Source organism: Ruditapes philippinarum, unplaced genomic scaffold (genome assembly GCF_026571515.1).
Source record: "Ruditapes philippinarum isolate M1 unplaced genomic scaffold, ASM2657151v2 ctg298_1_1_1_1, whole genome shotgun sequence".
NCBI classification, from domain to species: domain Eukaryota; kingdom Metazoa; phylum Mollusca; class Bivalvia; order Venerida; family Veneridae; genus Ruditapes; species Ruditapes philippinarum.
Genome location: NW_026853973.1, coordinates 1,554,976 through 1,574,940, shown reverse-complemented (window position 1 = coordinate 1,574,940; position 19,965 = coordinate 1,554,976). Strand labels below are relative to the sequence as shown.

Genomic DNA, 19,965 nt, shown 5'->3' with positions numbered 1-19,965 from the left:
AATTTATTACCCTCAGGCCCTCCAGTGTGCATGCTCTTCCCATTGCTACACCAAGTTGACCTGGTTTGAATATGTCCCGGCAGTCAACTTCAACTCTGAAAGCAATAAAGGATGAAAAATTAAGAGACAAAAAACAACAGACATAAAATATTGTTTATTAATGCTTCTTAATATTAAAATTACAATACTTGCATACATCAAATTCCTTTTATCACAATGAACATTCATTGTTTATATGTTTAGTATCTGCTTATGTCATATTTATATGCAACTATTTGTTGAACAGTTGTAAAAGGTGTAAGTTATAAATGCTACAATTAACAAACAAGAGAACTGTTACACAATTAATTTAACACTAACACTCCTATTTATCTATTTTATCTTTTTACTTTAATGCACTCACACTTATTAACAACATAACATATCCATGCTTAATAAGAATGATATTTACAAGTTGTGTGTAGATGTAAAGAATTTTATAAATTTACCTTTCCAAAGTCATACCCTGGCTTTTATGAATAGTAAGTGCATAGGCTGGTTTCAGCGGATATTGTTCCCTGACTGCAACAACAGCATTTTTTCTTGGATCAAATACTAAAATGAAAGGAACAATGGAGTTTAAATAGCACTGCATGTTATTATAAACATAATAATCCAAAAACAAAATATTGTGAACAAAATACATATGTCTGAGTACATCACTGCAATAACACAAAGAATATGCTGAGGTTTGGTATGTTGTTCATTGAAATTCTATTATTATTAATAAAGGGTTTACATTTTATGTACTAAAATAAAGTCAGACAAAACGTTTCATAGTAAACGCATTAATATTTCTAGATAATATATCAATGGCACATATGCCTTTATGGTATAATTTTATTCAATTAGCCATGTTATATAAGAGTTTACATTTTATTTTAATGATTGTAAATTATTGCTGACTGTTATAATGAGTTTTTTATTTGTACTTGCCTTCAAACCTAACTTTTTCTATATATGTTGCCTCTTTCATATTTGGAAACTCCACTAGTACTTTTCCATCTTCTTGTATATCATACACTGTTCCCCTCAGTCCATTTACCAACTGATCTGATAAATTCTTTATGAGCATCACAGGAATTCCAATCTTAAGCCAAAGGTTTCTAGGTGCAGTCTGCTCTTTCAAGTATTTTTTATCACCAGTATCAATTGAAATTTTTTCATGTATTTGGCCAGGAAAATCAAGTATCCTATCACGATTATAGTCGTCAACTAAATCGTTTGTAGAAAAAAGTTTAATGGTTTCATCTTGTAATGGTCTTTGAAGTTCTTTTAATAATTTGATTGTTTCATCAGACACCACTCCAATGGATATCTCCCTGATTGCCTTTATCATGTCCCTTTCATTCTGTCTCACAACCTCTGTAAGAATTGTAACATGAGGGAAAGCTTGGTTGAAAACATCACTTTCAAAACAATATACATCCATCTTCATTATAACGGGCACAAGGTACTGGTGCTAACTGAAGAAAGTCCCAACTAAAATTACTTGTAGAACCTCCAAAAAATAATGTCTCATTCTTTAATGAACAAAACCTCATTTAGAGATTCCAGGAATCTCTTGCTCATCATTGACAACTTCATCAACTACTAAAACGTCAGTATTCTTCACTCTAGTTAACACATCTGTAAATTTAACATTGTTTGAAACAATACGTTTTATTTCAGAGGGCCCATATCTACCATCACCAATACCAGAACCACCGATGAATGGTCATCGGGTTAAGTTGAGGGGGATACACACTACAAGCAATTCCTGTTGTCGCTGTTACTGCACACGTTTTCCCAAGCTGTTTACACATTTCTACAATACTGTTAATTAAGAACGATTTCCCAGTACCTGCTGAGCCTAGAATTAGCAGATTGTGACCTTGGCCCACAAAATTCAGAGCTTGATTCTGTTTCACGTTCAACGACATTATTATGTTGCGATGCGTTCATTAAAGTTCGCGAAAATGACCACCGGCTTCAGTGTGTGTAAGTATGGTGAAGTTGGGGAACCAGCGCTTACGGAAAAGACACACCTCCCATTATTGACCAATGAGAAAATTAGTGATTCAGTTTCCGTTTCCGGGTCACCGATTCAATATGGAAGCGCCTAACCGAAACAAAATAGTGCTGCTGAATGAAGGCGGAATTCGCCGAAATTGAACGATAAATAGGAAAAAGACATCACTTGTGAGTATTGCATAAATACATTTTCTATTGATTACAATAGGTATTTATTAAGAAAAGTGCATGTCTGACATAGTTGCCGTTGAAATGTACATTGACAGCGAAATTCAATACTTCGGTCACATCGTGTCGGGGTTTGTATTTCAGGCAGTTTTGAGACTCGTGCTGCCTTTGTTCTTAGTGTTTGATAGTAATTCAACTCGGGAACGAAAAGGTATATTATTTCTGCATCGATTAAGCCCGGGTTACCTGAAATCGGCTGAAAAATATGTCAGCTACGAAGGTCAGAATACAACCATGTACGTTTTCTCATAGATTTTAAAGGGAGAGTTTACATACCTTTACATAGTTTATAGTATCAGTATTATATTTTTTGATAGAATTGTTTGATTTTGTATTGACATGTACTTTGAATGTATTGAAGTATATTTGGGTAGTATAGAGGGTCCTGGGGGGTGGTACCTTAGGGGTAGGGCTTGGTCCCACGCCGATAACCTGTGGTCTAGCCTAGGATTTTAGGAAAACAAACTTGTAGGCAATAATTTACCTTATCGCACACGCAGTGGTCGAGAAATGAAACCAAGGTTGTACTGTTCGAAACGTTGGTTTAAAAAAATAAATTAATATTGATGCAAAAGATACTTATGGAGATATTAAATGCTCGAACATTTTGCAGATATAAAAGAGTGTTAAAAAATAAAATTTACTCATGAATTATTTAGACTTTATATGATGATTATACATTAATGCACATTTTTTTAAAGAAGGGAGATGTAGTGATATTAGCTGAGTAGCTAGTTTATAACATATGCACATTGCACAATATGTATGGAGGGCGTTCGTTGCCAAAATTCCAGACATGTAAAGTGTTCCTTTTTAAAATGACTTTTGAAAATGCGAACTTGTATGCCTACCATTTTTATTGCATACCTCTTAATTCAATCTTTTAATTGAAGGTTACCGCCTTTATATAACCAGTTTACATATATATGGCAACAACTGACCTAACATCTAAAACGACAACAAGTTTACAAGATCGTATCTTCCACTGCATGCAATACATGTTTTGCACACTTCTAGATCTGAAATATACAAATGAAACGTAAAACTCGAATACGGAAAAAAGAGTTTAAGAAAACGTGTTACCAGTTGTAGAACTTTAAGAGTACGTTTACACGGTAACATGTTTAAAATGACAAAAGTAGATTCACAAAGTTAAACGATTTTAAGTCAAGCATAACGCCCCGCCCCTCTCGGAGTATTTACGAACTTCTATTGAGGACAGGTATAAAACGGCGCCTCTCCCATATTTTTAAATAAAACTGAAGGACAACATACGGCATTTTTCATAACATATATATGTAACATTTGTTACAAAAGTTTTGTCACTAGCAACATCACTTGAAAAGTGCTGATTCTACCATTTATGATGAAGATAACTTATGCATTACCTTATTATTTAACATCGTGTTCTTATCAGTTACAATTTTTTTATAATTTTAGTGATAAGCCTGTCCGTGCTCTGCCTATTGCCCTGTCCTGTGTTTTGTTTGGGTCCGCCTGGACTTCTTGCCACTTGTTCTTGTTGCTGGATCATGTGGGGTTGCGTTCAGTGAGCACCGCCTTTCCTTGTTGATCTTGTTTATCATATTTTCCTGAGAAACATCGGCGATTTGAAAATTTTTAGGGGAAACAATGACCAACTTCAAGGGAGTAATTTTATTGATAATGTAAAAAAACATCCAATATTCTTATTGGTATCATTGAAAAATGTATTGGCAAAAATTTCATTTAAAAAAAAATATGCAAGTACATTTTAAAGCGGCCACCGAGATTCCCTTTCCGAAATCAAGAAAATACGTATCCGTAGCACATATGTACAATCTTTAATAAGGTTTTTTCAGTATGAATAAAAACTTTTTGAACTTGTTCATTATCCCTCATGTACAGACTCAATCAAACCGAGTCTGCAATTCTTATGGATCACTTTGTATCCAGATTTTTATACTTCACAACAGCAGGTGTCAAGTGCCGTGTGGCAGCTGTAAAAAGTTGCCCCGTACTTCACTTCAGTGTCGTTATATTTTTCTGGTATTTCGGGATCATTGATGCCAGCGCTATTAACTGTTGAGAATTGAGTACCATTCAAGCCGGTGCTAGGGGCGTGAGGCATGTTGCACTTGTTCATTATCCCTCATGTGCAGGCTCAATCAAACCGAATCTGCAATTCTTATGTAATTTTGTTGTGATTAATGCTTCGAGGGATCACTTTGTTTCCAGATTTTTAATATACTTGTTCAAAACTTATGGTCTTAACTTCATTCAATATTCATTTTCCTTTTTGAATAAAGTATCTAAAGGAAGCGACGTTATTTTTTCCGAATATATGAGTGTGGATTTAAGAGAAAAAAAATTAACAACGATAAGTTAGAAACAAAATTTTTTTATACTTCTACGTAATTAATTTTCATTTTTAAGGCATCACTACAAAGTTCATTAAGGATTCTTAAGCACTATTAAGTGTTGAGAATTGAGTACCGCTCAATCCGGTGCTAGAGGGCGTGAGGGATGTTGCACTTATTCATTATCTCTCATGTACAGACTCAATCAAACCGAGTCTGCAATTCTTATGTAATTTTGTTGTGATTAATGCTTCCGAGGGATCACTTTGTTTCCAGAATTTTTTACTTGAGTCTAAAATTATCAACGCCGCCTTTTCTTGATGATCTTGTTTATCATATTCTAAAATTATCAAGATTGACCAAGAAATAAAAAAGTAAGTAGGGGGCGCCATGTTTCTCTTACTGAATTTCAGAGTGTGTATGTTTTTTTTTTTACTTGGGGATCATATGCCGTTTTTCATGTTATGGCAATAACGTGTCACATTGAAGGTTCCATGATAATCGCCATATTAACACATCTTCGGATGTTTCAAAATTCAAAATTGTACCAGTTCATGTTGAATTTTGCTTAAGCCGGTGCTAGGGGGCGTGGACGATAGCTTGCTCTTTCCATAACCTTCCATGAGCAGGCTTAATCAAACCGGGTCTGCAACACTCTCAATTTTGTCGTTTTTGGCGTTCTTTAGGGATTCTTATTTTCTCTATTTTACAGAAAGTAACATGATAAACTTTTTAACGAAAAGTTAATTCATTTTTATTAAATTCCTTTTTATTTTGAGGCATTATATAATTATATATCATAAATCGTTTGAAGCACACTTTTATTTCAATCAAAAATTATCAAAATATATTACGAAATAAAAAAAAAGTTTGGAGGGAACGCCGTGTTTTTCCTACCAATTCGAGAGTGTTATTTTCAGATTAAAAAAAAAAAGACAAAAAATTCAATACATCTATTTAATTCATTTTTATTTCCGAGGCACTCATAGAAAGCTTATGAAGTAATCTTTCATTTGATACCAATAATATTGGACTTTTTATAGAAATAAAAAAGTTACAATGGACGCCGTGTTTTCCTTCACTTTATTGAGAAATAGGAGAGAGGCGACGGGTATTATACCTGTCCGTACATTTCCGTGATAGAAGATCGTAAATACTCAGAGAGGGGCGGGGCGTCATGCATGACTTCAAATCGTTTAACTTTGTGAATCTACTTTTGTCATTTTAAACATGTAACTGTGTAAATGTACTGTAGTAGTTCTACGACTGGAAACACGTTTTATTAGATTATATTTTCTGCATTCGAGTTTTACATTTCATTTGTGTTTTTCAGGTACAGATATATATCTACAAGTGCGTAAACATGCTTATGTATTATATGCAATCGTAGATACAAACTTGTAAATGTGTGTTAGGTCAGTTGTAAACTGACATGTAAACTTGTTATTTAAAAGCGGGTGCCTTCAATTAAAAGATTTGATTAAGAGCCATATCATTTGCTGTGCACGAATACAATCAAAAATGCTAGACATACATGTTTGCATTTTCAAAAGTAGTTTTCAAAAGGAACACATTACATGTCTGGAATTTTGGCAACGACTGCCCACCATAAATATGTGCATTTTGCGCATGTTTTTCCAGTACCTCGGTGAATAAATTTACATCTTGTAGAGTATATACATGTTTGTGTTATATCACTATTTTGTGAAGTCTACTTGATTATTATAAACACTAAATATCGTCGTTTAAATTGTCTTAGAACACTCCAGGCATAGAATAATTAATTATAACTATAACAAAAGTATAAAATAAATGTTTTTATAAAAGTAAGGTTGTAATTTTAAGCATACGCCTGTTCAATAAAAACAAATTAACTAGCTCACGCAATGTTTATTTTCGCAAGGGTCATCAGTGTTATTGCTTTTTTGTATCTGGCGGAAATATCGTTTTTTGGCAAGTAGATTGAATGCTTCATCACTCATCTCAGCTGAGAACGATTTATCTACAGTAATTTAATGTTTGAGACACAGAGTTGTTATCGGTTATTTTTAAATACATTTGCTGTATAAGCAACATACATTTTTAGGTTTCTAACACATTCAGACGCACTTTCATTTTAAGTTCCAGACATATTTATCAATGCCGCGAAATAAACGATCATCTACAAAAATATGGATATTTTCAGCAAAAAAAAACATCATGTCAGCAATATTATATTTAATGTAAACTTGAAATATTTCAGAAACTTTTTCAATTTATAATTGATCAAAATGGCAAATATTTCAGTGGAATAAGAAATAAGAGCTATTATAATAAATGCAATAGAAAAAAGTGCGTTTTAATACAAATATTTCCGCTTTTGTTTGACTGATTATTTAAAATACTGAATCTATCGTGCATGATTACTTATAGCACATTTTTGTATCAGCTATCAGGTTTTTACTTTTATGTTACATATCATTTGCGTGAAAGTGCAGGAATACTCATTATTATATTTAAGTTTTCTCCTTAACTTCAAAGAATCAGTTTTTTTCATGAATGCATTCAATGGACTTTTAAAATAAAATTAAATCACCTTATGACAGGAATTTGATGTATAGACTAAGTGCAAATTGTGTATAAGTGAATAATAGATGTTATTATAATTATTTTCAGGGCACTCTTAAACACAATAGAGCATGACCCTATGTTTTCGTGGAAAACGTCTATTTTGCCAAGTTTTGTCTATTTCAGGCGATTTTGTTTGATATTTTTGTTTTGTTATGTTTTAGAAATCATATAAATGTACGCACTATTTCAACATCAAGTTACAATTTTGTAGAGGTAGATGTTATCATGCTATCTTAATTATGGGGATGTCAAAACATATTTTATTTGACATATAAGATGTTTAAACATTAAGGATCTTAAACGGTCTTTATTTTTGGTATGTAATCAACAGAGTATTAAATTCGTGTACGTTAATTACTGGTTTTATTAATCTCGTTGAATAAAATTATATAATGTTTGCCAGAGGCTCGTATGATATAAGTTTATTCAACTCGTGCAATAAATTCAGTACTGAACTTGCACTCATTCAATATCCTTTATTACTTTTGTTACATGTATACTTTATCAAATTTTATTTGAAAAAATATTAAAATATGAAAACAAACACAAATAAATGTTACATAATAAAGTGACATAAGCTTATCACATATTCAAGTGTTTCATTACAATTTTCCATCGCTAAAGTACGGGTAATACTTGAAGATAAAAAGTCTGTAAAAAATAAATTATTCTGTCTAAGCATCAGTGTAATAGTCTACATAGTAATTTTCACTTACCAAATATAAAGTCTGTTACATTTCGTTCATGTGATTTGGAAAATAACCTTTTCTAAATATACACAAAAACAATGATCGGAAATTAGTGTCTGATACCATGCTTATATAACCTCCAAATCACACAGCTGTGAATTGTATGATTGAAATAATATGACAGATTTTTTTATTTTCGTGGCTAAATGTCGGAAATAATATACAAATAAAGATGTAAAGTACGAGCATAGACTTAAAGGATCTCTTCTTTTCTTAATTTTTGAAGTACCTAAAAGAGTTTGATATTGTTCCCACGAATGAGTAAACTGCAGACAATCGGCCTCACTTTTAAAGAAAATCATTGAGACGGGCCTCAAAGTAATTTTTGAAGAGCATGAACTTAAATATAATTTTTAAAGCAAACTAATTTAGTTCTGTTGGTCTTTTATTCAAAATCCCTTATATTTGGAGCAGTCTTTCGTTAACCTTGCAAACGATGTGGTCAGCATTTTAATAACATTTGTTCCTTCCAAACCAGGTCTGTCCAATATATATTAATACTGCTGAGCATATACAAACTTTCTCTCGTTCTTTTGTGACCGTAAAACGAATGTGTCATACAAAACCGCTAGTATTTACGACTGGCCTTTAAAGAAATGCTGTAATCAAGTAAGTCAACATGAGACAGTGATCTGTTCTACTTATTAGGAAAAATAAACAAGGAATTGAATGGAAGATTAAGTATCTAATGGTTTCCAACTGTCTGTTTTGATAGGTTGCTTGTTGTCATTTCCACTGACGGTGCAATGACGTTTTGTTTTTTTCATTTCAAGACATTCAGTTCAAAGAGACTTAGTGTGACATAATTTAAACTTTTAATTAATGTTTCCAGCAACTAACAAATATTTAACTATTTTAAAGACATACGATAAGTTTAGAGGTTACACTCAATGTGAAAAGCTTTAATATGGCAGAAACGTGTGCTGCTTACAAAGAAATATCACAAATGTTGACTTCATACCAATTATCCCGCACCGCTGTAATTCGAATTCCGCCATTAGACTTCTTTCATGTGAGGAAAAACCTAAAATATTGCATCTCTTTTTAATACGACATACAAAAAATATTTATTTATATGCAAATTTAATAAACAAAATTTCATTTAGTTTTCTATATACAAAAGAAGTTTTTTCCTAATTCTACTACAAACAATTCGTCTTCTATCTTTTAACTCCGAAAATGTGTATCCTTTCTATTTAGATAATGCTGTCAAAAGTTTAATCATCAAAGTAATTATAACAATAAAATGTTAAGCATGTTGCCATATTTATATGTAACTTTGATATATTTGATACGTATGCTCAGACATTGTGTCTGCTTTTTACAAATAAAGCAAAAATAAAACTCATTCAAACAGAATGAAAAATAATCATGATTTAAAGTCGATTCTACTGAGATGATTAAATGTGCATTTATGCAAATACTTTATGTTGTATACATGTGTATGATGGGGTACATCTCCATTGATAATCATTATGTTCAAACTAAGTTGTGTGGTTCCCTATTCATTCACATTTAGAGGAGAAACAGCAGTCAGTAATATTTGTAATACAGGCCACACACCAATGTTTATTTAGGAGGCAAACGGAATCTCTACAAAACACTCTCTACAGAACGCCTTAAAGGCAAAATTAAGAAAGTTTTAATGAAATTAACAGTTTTGTGTCATTTATCATGTTAACATTCAAATTTATTTCTTTTTTAACTTTAAATGTTTTCTTACTCAATATTAAATCAAAATAGCAGGAATGAATGAATGCATGAGTTTTTTTACATTATATTGTTCAAAACATATATACTCGTAAACAAAAAGCATATAGTTTTATCAACATGATTTCTTCCAGATTAAAAATGCTAGACTAAGAGTACTACTTCCTCATACATTTCTGCATGAACGTTTTTTTAAAAACCATCATTGTTATGTACAACACAAAAAATGATTGTAAGTCTTCACATTTTGATTATATAGTCATAAATATGGCTATAGAGATTTATTATCAAAATAAATGATGTTGTATATTATGGTGTAGCTTCTCAATTTGTTTTTAGAAAAATCCATTCATCTATCTAAAATAATGTATGCTTGATTTCAAAAATATTTTAATTTAATACAAAAATATTGAAAAACTGAAAGAAATTAACGAGATTGAACTTTTTGCCAACGAAGGCATAAAGATCTACATAAATCTACGGAAGCGTCCTGGTGCCATTTTAACATATTCTATAAAAAAGATAACTCCTTCGTAGGACTTTGTAACTCCTTCGTATGAGATAAAAAAAAACCTAATTAGGAGTTTATAACTCCTACGTAGGACTTTGTAAGTCCTATGTAGGATTTTATTAGTGTTACGTAGGACTTTATAACTCCTACGTAGGAGATATAAAAACCTAATTAGGTTATAAACTCCTAATTAGGCTTTTCTATCTCCTAAGTAGGTGTTTTCAATTTCTATACAACATGTTAAATTTGCACCAGGACGCTTCCGTATAAATCGGCTTCAGTTTATTTACTAATTTAATTGTGTCAATCCTCAAAGCAACATGTAAGAGCAAAAGTATTCAAAAGTAGTTTATTCGTAGGATTGTAATTTACGTTTAATTGGACATTATCAAACTATATCAAAAATTAAAATTAACAGTGTTTTGCATTCACTTTACATCTAGAGAACAATAAATGTTCACATATATAGAATTGCTTCAAATAAGTAATGGCCATTTCTTTTATAATATTGCTAAGCAAAATAAACTTTCTTGTATTCAATCTAAGCCGTAAAAATTTGTCAAACAATTGTCCGGTTATGTTTATAAGTTATCTTAAAGTACAAATTAATCTTCTATCTTGACCTCAGAATACTGTTCTAATCAGGATAAGTCAACATGATACAGTGGGCTGTATTTACTTATTAGGGGAATAAACCAGGGAATGAAAGGAAGATTAAGCATCCTACAGTTTCCAACTGTCTGATTTGACAATTTGGCCGTCTGTTATATCGCTGTTATGGTGTAAGTTCTTTATTAGTATATGTGGTGGTAATATAAAATAGAGAGACATAAAGATTCCCTTAAGAAGGCACAAAACGACAAAATTGAAAATTTGCAGGCTCGTTTTGAACGAGTCTGCTTATGGACAGTAATGGAAATTATTTTTAATTTTAATTATAAGTATGAACACCTTTTTTAAGATTTTCTAAATTCAAAATCTTACAACTTCATGTTAAATACTGAATTCTTCTTATGTTGCTGCTAAGGTGGAGCGCCGAATGAACTGTAGCTTGCACTTGCCAGTTCCATTCAGGAACAGGCTCAGTCAAACTGACCTGCAACATTTTCAACTTTATCATATTCGTTGTCTGTTCATTTCAGATTCCACTTTCTTTATTCTGTACGAGTATAGATATGCCTAAACTTCCACAATGAACATGTCTTAATGATCTTAATTGGCTAGAATTGATAGAGCGGTAAAATGTATGAGTACGTACAATTCCAATAATGTCTGTAAACAATTTGAAAATAAAAATAAATTTTGTATCTATTTTGACTCCGTTCCGCCTTTTTAAAAACGTTTTGTTTTTAGCTTAATTTGCATAATTATACATTCTGAAAATATTTTTGTGTTTGCAAAATAATAATAATAATAATAATAATAAAAATAATAATAATATTTACGGTGTATTTGCCAGACGATATTTGAAAGAAATCAATGGCTATAATGAGAATGAGAAAGTAATCGATTCCATACAGTTTTTGGTCTCAGTTATGTCTCCAAGTAAAGTATAATGGAAATGATAGCATCCATATCGTTTGAAGGATCGTCATGGGAAATAATATTCTAAGCTTTACGAGCTTTAAATTAGTCATGGCAATTATATTATATTTCAATCTTCTTGAGTACCGCTTTAGCCGGTGCTAGGGGGGCGTGAGGGATGTTGCACTTATTCATTATCCCTCATGTACAGACTCAATCAAACCGAGTCTGCAATTCTTATTGTCCCCCGCCTTTTCGAAGAAAAAAGGGGGATATAGTAATAGGCTCCGTCCGTCTGTCCGTCCGTCCGTCACACTTTCGTGTCCGGTTCATAACTTTGCCATTTATCAAAGGAATCTGAAATAACTTGGCACAAATGTTTATTATAATAAGACGATGTGTCATGCGCAAAAACCAGACCCCTAACTCCTAGGTCAAGGTCGCACTTCCTCATTCAAGGTCAACATTGTCTATTTGATGGTATATGTCGTGTCCGGTCTATAACTTTCTTATCTTTGAAGAGATTTTGTAAATACTTGCCACAATTGTTAACAATAATGAGACAATGTGTCATGCGCAACAACCGGTCACCTACCTTCAAGGTCAAGGTCACACTTGGAGGTCAAAGATTAACATAGTCTATTATAGGGTATATTTTGTGTCCGGTCCATAACTTTTTCATTTATCAAAGGAATCTGAAATAACTTGGCACAAATGTTTGTTAGAATAAGTCGATGTGTCATGCCCAACAACCAGACCCCTAACTCCAGGGTCAAAGTTGCACTTGCTTATTCAAGGTCAATATTATCTATTTGAGGATAAATGTTGTGTCCGGTCCATAACTTTCTTATCTTTGAAGAGATTTTGTAAATACTTGCCACAATTGTTCACAGTAATGAGACGATGTGTCATGCGCAACAACCGGTCACCTACCTCCAAGGTCAAGGTCACATTTGGAGGTCAAAGATTAACATAGTCTATTACAGGGTATATTTTGTGTCCGGTCCATAACTTTTTCATTTATCAAAGGAATCTGAAATAACTTGGCACAAATGTTTGTTATAATAAGTCGATGTGTCATGCCCAACAACCAGACCCCTACCTCCAGGGTCAAGGTCGCACTTGCTCATTCAAGGTCAACATTGTCTATTTGAGGATATATGTTGTGTCCGGTCCATAACTTTCTTATCTTTGAAGGGATTTTGCAAATACTTGCCACAATTGTTCACAATAATGAGACAATATGTCATGCGCAACAAGTGGTCACCTACCTCCAAGGTCAAAGTCACACTTGGGGGTCAAAGATTAACATAGTCTATTACAGGGTATATCTTTTGTCCGTTCCATAACTTCTTTTTATAGATCAAAGGATTTTGTAAATACTTGCCACAAATAGTCACTATAGTAAGACAATGTGTCATGAGCAAATCTGCATCCCTACCTCCCAAGTTCAAGGTCACACTTAGAGGTCAAAAGTTTACGTATTCTGTTTTAGGGTATATTTTTTACTTCTTCAGGATTTTGAAATAACTAGGCACAAATAGTCACAATAATAAGACAATATGTCAGATACAACACCTGCACCCCTACCTCCTAGGTCAAGGTCACACTTAGAGGTCAACGGTTAACATAGTCTATTATATGGTTTATTTTGTGTCCCGTCTATAACTTCTTCATAGATCAAGGGATTTTGAAAATACTTGGCACAAATAGTCACAATGATAAGATTATATGTCATGCATAACACATGTGTCCTTACCCTCAAGGTCAAAGTCACAAAGAGTTCAAACATTTACATACTCTGTAATAGGGTATATTTTGTGTCCAGTCCATAACCTGGGATTTTAAAAATACCTTGCACAAATAATCACAATAATAAGATGATATGTCAGGTGCAAAACATGGGCCACCTACCTCCAAGGTCACACTTAGAGGTCAAAGATTGACATAGTCTGTTAAAGGGTATATTTTGTGTCCGATCTATAACTGCTACATAGTTCAAGTGATTTTGAAATTACTTAGCACAAATAGTAATATTAATTAGATGAAATGTCATACACAACACCAGTTCTGCACCCCTACCTTTAAGGTCAAGGTCACACTTAGAAGTCAAAGGTTAACATGATAGAATTTTACATTCCGTGTTTCATTTTACTAGTTTTTCTTTAATAAATTCATTGTTGCATTTGTAGATCTAGCATTGATCATAATTTTGGAATGAAAGTCCTTACAGCCATACCTCAATCTTTTGAAATAGCGCAATTTTATGCTTCATATAAAAATTCCCCGAGGCGGGGGACGTTGGTAACTCTGCTAGAAATTCTTGTGTTATTTTGTTGTGATTAATGCTACCGAGGGATCACTTTGTTTCAAGAATTTTGTACTTCACAGCAGCAGGTGTCAAGTGCCGTGTGTCAGCCGTAAAAAGTTGCCGCGTACTTCACTTTAGTGTTGTTATATTTTCTGGTCCTTCGGGATCATTGATGCCAACACTATAAAGTGTCGAATATTGAGTACCGCTCTTGAGTACCGCTCAAGCCGGTACTAAGGGGCGTTAGGGATGTTGCATTTATTCATTATCCCTCATGTACAGACTCAATCAAACCGAGTCTGCAATTCTTATGTTATTTTGTTGTGATTAATGCTTTCGAGGTATCACTTTGTTTCCAGAATTTAAACTGATTTCTTCTTCTGCCATTGCATCAAATAGCAGCCAGTATTCACGCAGTGTTTAATGCTTTTGTGTCAATTTGAACTTGATGTATGAACAAAATGCTCGTCACACTTAGCTACATTGTACGCAAATTTTCATATTGCATAAATACTCCTGGGATAAGTGCGTCTATGGAATGATTGTATTAGTTATTTTAGAAATTGAATTTTTTGTCAACTATAATATTATGATTCAAAGATGCACCGTTATTAATTGTTATTCACTTTTTGTGGATAATATATAAATTAGAAGTGGGATCTTTTGATGACAGTCATAGTTGTATCATTAATCTTAACTTGTGTTGACATTGTTCTGGGGAACCTCTTGAAACGTTGTATGTATATTCATAAGTGTAAGATAATTGTCATTTTTGATATAAAAACTGAGACGTTTGATAAATATGCTTTACGATGTTGTGTACTACCACGATTTAATGATCTGAAAATGATTATTACGTGACAGCAGAGTGTTTTTTAATATATCGCTAATAAATAAGTGATATGCTTTGTAAATGTAGTAATATCAGCTGGTTAATAATATATGCACATTGCGCATGTCTAGCGTAGGATTTTAGGAAAACAATCTTGTAGACAATAATTAACCTTATCGTACACGCAGTGGTCAAGATATGAAACCAAGGTTGTACTGTTCGAAACGTTGGTTTAAACAAATTAAAATTGATGCAAAAAAAATTTTCATGGAGATATTAAATGCTCAAACATTTTGCAGATATAAGAGAGTGTTAAAAAATAAAATTTACTCATGAATTATTTAGACTTTATATGATGATGATACATTAAAATAAATGCACATTATTTTAAAGAAGGGAGATGTAGTAATATCAGCTGAGTAGCTAGTTTATAACATATGCACATTGCGCAATATATGCACTTTGCGCATGTTTTTCGAGTACCTCGATGAATAAATTTACATCTTGTATAGTATACACATGTTTGTGTTATATCACTTTTTGTGAAGTCTACTTGGTTGTTATAACTCCCTACAACAGAACACTAAATATCTTCGCTTAAATTGTCTTAGAACACTCCAGGCATAGAATAATTAATTATAACTATAACAAAGTTATAAAATAAATGTTTTTATAAAAGTAAGGTTGTAATTTTAAGCATACGCCAGTTCAATAAAAACAAATTAACTAGCTCACGCACTGTTTATTTTCGCAACGGTCATCAATGTTATTGCTTTTTTGTATCTGGCGGAAATATCGTTTTTGGCAAGTAGATTAAATGCTTCATCACTCATCTCAGCTGAGAACGATTTATCTACAGGAATTTAATGTTTGAGACACAGAATTGTTATCGGTTATTTTTAAATACATTTGCTGTATAAGCAACATACATTTTTTTAGGTTTCTAACACATTCAGACGCACTTTCAGTTTTAGTTCCAGACAAATGTATCAATGCAGCAAAATAAACGATCATCTACAACAATATTGATATTTAAAGTAAAAAATTACATCATGTCAGCAATATTATATCAAATGTAAACTTGAAATATTTCAGATACTTTTGCAATTTATAATTTATCAAAATGGAAAATATTTCAGGAGAATAAAAAATAAGTACTATTATTAATGCAATAGAAAATTAATGTGTTTTAATACAAATATTTCCGCTTTAAAATTTGTGTTCGTTTGACGGATTATTGAAAAAAGTGAATCTGTCGTGCCTGCTTACTAATAGCACAATTTTGTATCAGATACAGGTTTTTACTTTTATATTACATATCATTTGCGTGAAAGTGCAGGAATTCTCATATATAAGTTTTCTCCTTAAATTTAAAGAATCAGTTTTTTTTCATGAATACATTCAATGGACTTTCAAAATAAAATTCAATAACCTAATGACAGGAATTTCATATATTGACTTAGTGTGAAATGAGTATAAGTAAATAATAGATGTTATTATAATTATTTTCAGGGCACTCATAAGCACAATAGTGCACGACTCTATATTTTCGTGGAAAACGTCTATTTTTGCCAAGTTTTGTCTATTTCAGACGTTTTTGTTTGATATTTTTGTTTGTTATGTTTTAGAAATCATATATTATTAAATGTATGCACTGTTTCAACATCAAGTTACAATTTTGTAGAGGTAGATGTTATCATGCTATCTTAATTATAGGGATGTCAAAACATATTTTATTTGACATATAAGATGTTTAAACATTAAGGAGCTTAAACGGTCTTTATTTTTGGTATCTAATCTACAGAATATTAAATTTGTGTACGTTAATTACTGATTTTATTAATCTCGTTGAATAAAATGATATAATGTACGCCAGAGGCTCGTATGATATAAGTTTATTCAACTCGTGCAATAAATTCAGTACTGAACTTGCACTCATTCAGTATCTTTATTACTTTTGTTATACTTTATCAAATTTTATTTGAAAATATTTAAATATGAAAACACAAATAAATGTTACATAATAAAGTGACATAAGCGTATCACATATTCAAGTGTTTCATTACGATTTTCCATCGCTAATGTACGGGTAATACTTGAAGATAAAAAGTCTGTAAAAAGTAATTATTCTGTCTAAGCATCATTGTAATAGTCTACATAGTATTTTTCACTTACCAAATATAAAGTATGTTACATTTCGTTATGTGATTTGGAAAATAACTTTTTCTAAATATACACAAATACAATGATCGGAAATTAGTGTCTGATACCATGCATATTTTACCTCCAAATCACACAGCAGTGAATTGTATGATTGAAATAATATGACGGATTTTTTTTATTTCCGTGGCTAAATGTCGGAAATAATATACGAATAATGATTTAAACTACGAACATAGACTTAAAGGATCTCTTCTTTTCTAAATTTTTGAAGTAGCTAAAAGAGTTTGATTTTGTTCCCACGAATGAGTCAACTGCAGACAATCGGCCTCACTTTTAAAGAAAATCATTGAGACAGGCCTCAAAGTAATTTTTGAAGAGCATGAACTTAAATATAATTTTTAAAGCAAACTAATTTAGTTCTGTTGGTCTATCATTCAGAAGCCCTTACATTTGGAGCAGTCTTTCGTTAACATTGCAAACGATGTGGTCAGCATTTTAATAACATTTGTTCCTTCCAAACCAGGTCTGTCCAGATAGATATCAATACTTCTGAGCAAATACAAACTTTTCGTTCTTTTGTGACCGTAAAACGTATGTCATACAAAACCGCTAGTATTTATGACTGGCCTTTAAAGAAATGTTGTAATCAAGTAAGTCAACATGAGACAGTGATCTGTTCTACTTATTAGGAAAAATAAACCAGGAAATGAATGGAAGATTAAGTATCTAATCGTTTCCAAATGTCTGTTGTGATAGACTGTTTGCTGTTATTTCGCTGAAGGTACAAATGACATTTTTTCTTCAATTCAACACTTTCTGTCGCCTTTTTACTTTCAAAGAGACTTTGTAAGACGTAATTTAAACTTGTAATATATGTTTCCTCCAATTACGAATGTTAACTACTTTTAAAAAACAAACGATACGTTTAGAAGTAACACTCAATGTCAAAAGCTTTAATATGGCAGAAGCATTTGCTGCCAACAAAGTTTTTTTTCACAAATGATACTTTAATACAATTTATCCCATAAACTCCTTAAATATGTGTCTACTCTATTTATAGTAAATAATGCAGTCAAACATTTAAGTATTATAGTAAATATAAAAATAAAATATAAAGCATGTTGCCATATTTATATGTGTGTCATATTTGATACGTCTGTCCAGACATTGCGTCTGCCTTTTTACAAAAAGGCCAATAAAACTCATTGAGACAGAATGAAAATTAATCATGATTTAAAGTCGATCCCACTGTTATAATTAAATGTACATCTATTCAAATAGCTAGTTTTCGATGTAAATTATCGTCCTGGGAAATTAAGTTTTTTTGCATAAAATCATTTAAAGCGACTGTTCAGGTCCAGATAATGTTTAAAATCTTCATCTCAATTTAATGATATACTTTAGGGATACATACTTATCTTGTACTAAACACTTAAAGATACATGTTTCCAGATAAGCCAAAATATTTCAATAAAATCAAACTTTAAAAAATATTACTTAGACTTGAGGAATGTAAAATTATTAAAGATTCAAGTAATAATTGACAAGTTATATGTGGTTATATATGTGGTTATATATGTGGTTAAGTGTGCTTTTTATTGGTCACTACACATTATTATATGTATTCACATATTTCATGAAAATGAGCATAAATCTGGTAGCCTGTTGCTTTGATATATATATTCCAAGTTTTGATCTTTGAAAATCGCATCTTGTTTGTCTGTTTGTGATATTATATTCTCATTATAATTGATGGTTGCCGTTTTCCAGTTGCGTATTTACAAAAAGATGTGGTTTTGTGCTTAGTTAAAATGTATATTATCGCTGTATACATGTACATGTGTTTGATTGTGTGCATCTTCATTTACAATATTGATGAATATATCACTATGTATAAACTAAGTTGTGTGGGTCCCTATTCACATTCGTGAGAAACATTTGTAATTTTAAGTACACAATATGTCTACCTTTTATGAGAGAAGGTGCATAAATGTATGATGAAACGTTAATGAAATATCTGAAAGGGGATTTAAATATTTGTTAACAAAAACGTCTGTTAGAAGAATCCATGTTAAGATTTCTCCAAAAATAGTTCAATATTTTGTAACTCAAATAATGATGAGCATTTGCAACTTGGTTGCAAGTTTCTATTAGAAACATGGTCTTATAAACGATCGAAATGAGATGTCCTTGACCGAGAGGTTGAGGTCTTTATCATCAAACTACCTGCTCCTCTACACTGCGGGATCGAATTCCGCCAGAAACTTTGGACTATTCATGTTAAGAAGCAATTAAGCAAGGTTGAGGAAGGTCATACGTTCAACTTAGGTTGACGCCTGAAATAATACACGGAGGAGGACCTGTAAAAAATGGAAGTCGCCATATGACATAAACAGTGATGAAGAGAATTCAAATATAACAAAAGATACATATTTCTTTTCAGAAAATGGTCACACTCACAATTAGTTAAAAGGAATGATACTTAAATAACTGAGCTTCTTGGATATTTAAAGTGACATTATGCGCCATTTTGTCATTGTCAAGTTGAGCTGATTTGTCTAATTATATATCAAATGATTTAATGTTAAAGTGGTGACTGTCCAAAAATTGCTGTTGAAAATGTTTAAGATACTTCTGCAAAAACAAATTAAGAGAATGTCCCTTCTTTGTATGAATTGAAATTGACAGGAAAATTCCGATGCAAATTTACAGATTTCCTTAGGGCATGTTGATTATTTATCGTCCATGGTAAGTAAATTGTCAAATTGAAAGGTATTAACGAAACCTGTAAACATACCTGACTTTCACCTGGTCACTCACTTAATACCTTGAATCGTCATTATTTTACTTTATGAATAATGAAGTAACATGGTCAAAGTCATTAAAAATTAATAAATACAAGACAGCATCGAAAAGTGCTTGAAAATAAGTTAATA

General features: G+C 31.9%; 1 protein-coding gene across 1 annotated transcript; it reads right to left on the bottom strand.

The window, feature by feature from the left end:
• Positions 1-10: 10 nt before the first annotated feature.
• Positions 11-1,477, bottom strand: LOC132738566 (uncharacterized; the record flags this gene model as incomplete). The annotated part of the gene is made up of 3 exons (XM_060726075.1): positions 976-1,477; positions 489-594; positions 11-95 (listed from the first exon to the last, which is right to left on the bottom strand). Coding segments are annotated over exons 1-3 (693 nt in total), but the record flags the coding sequence as incomplete, so codon positions are not given.
• Between the last annotated feature and the right edge of the window lie 18,488 nt (positions 1,478-19,965).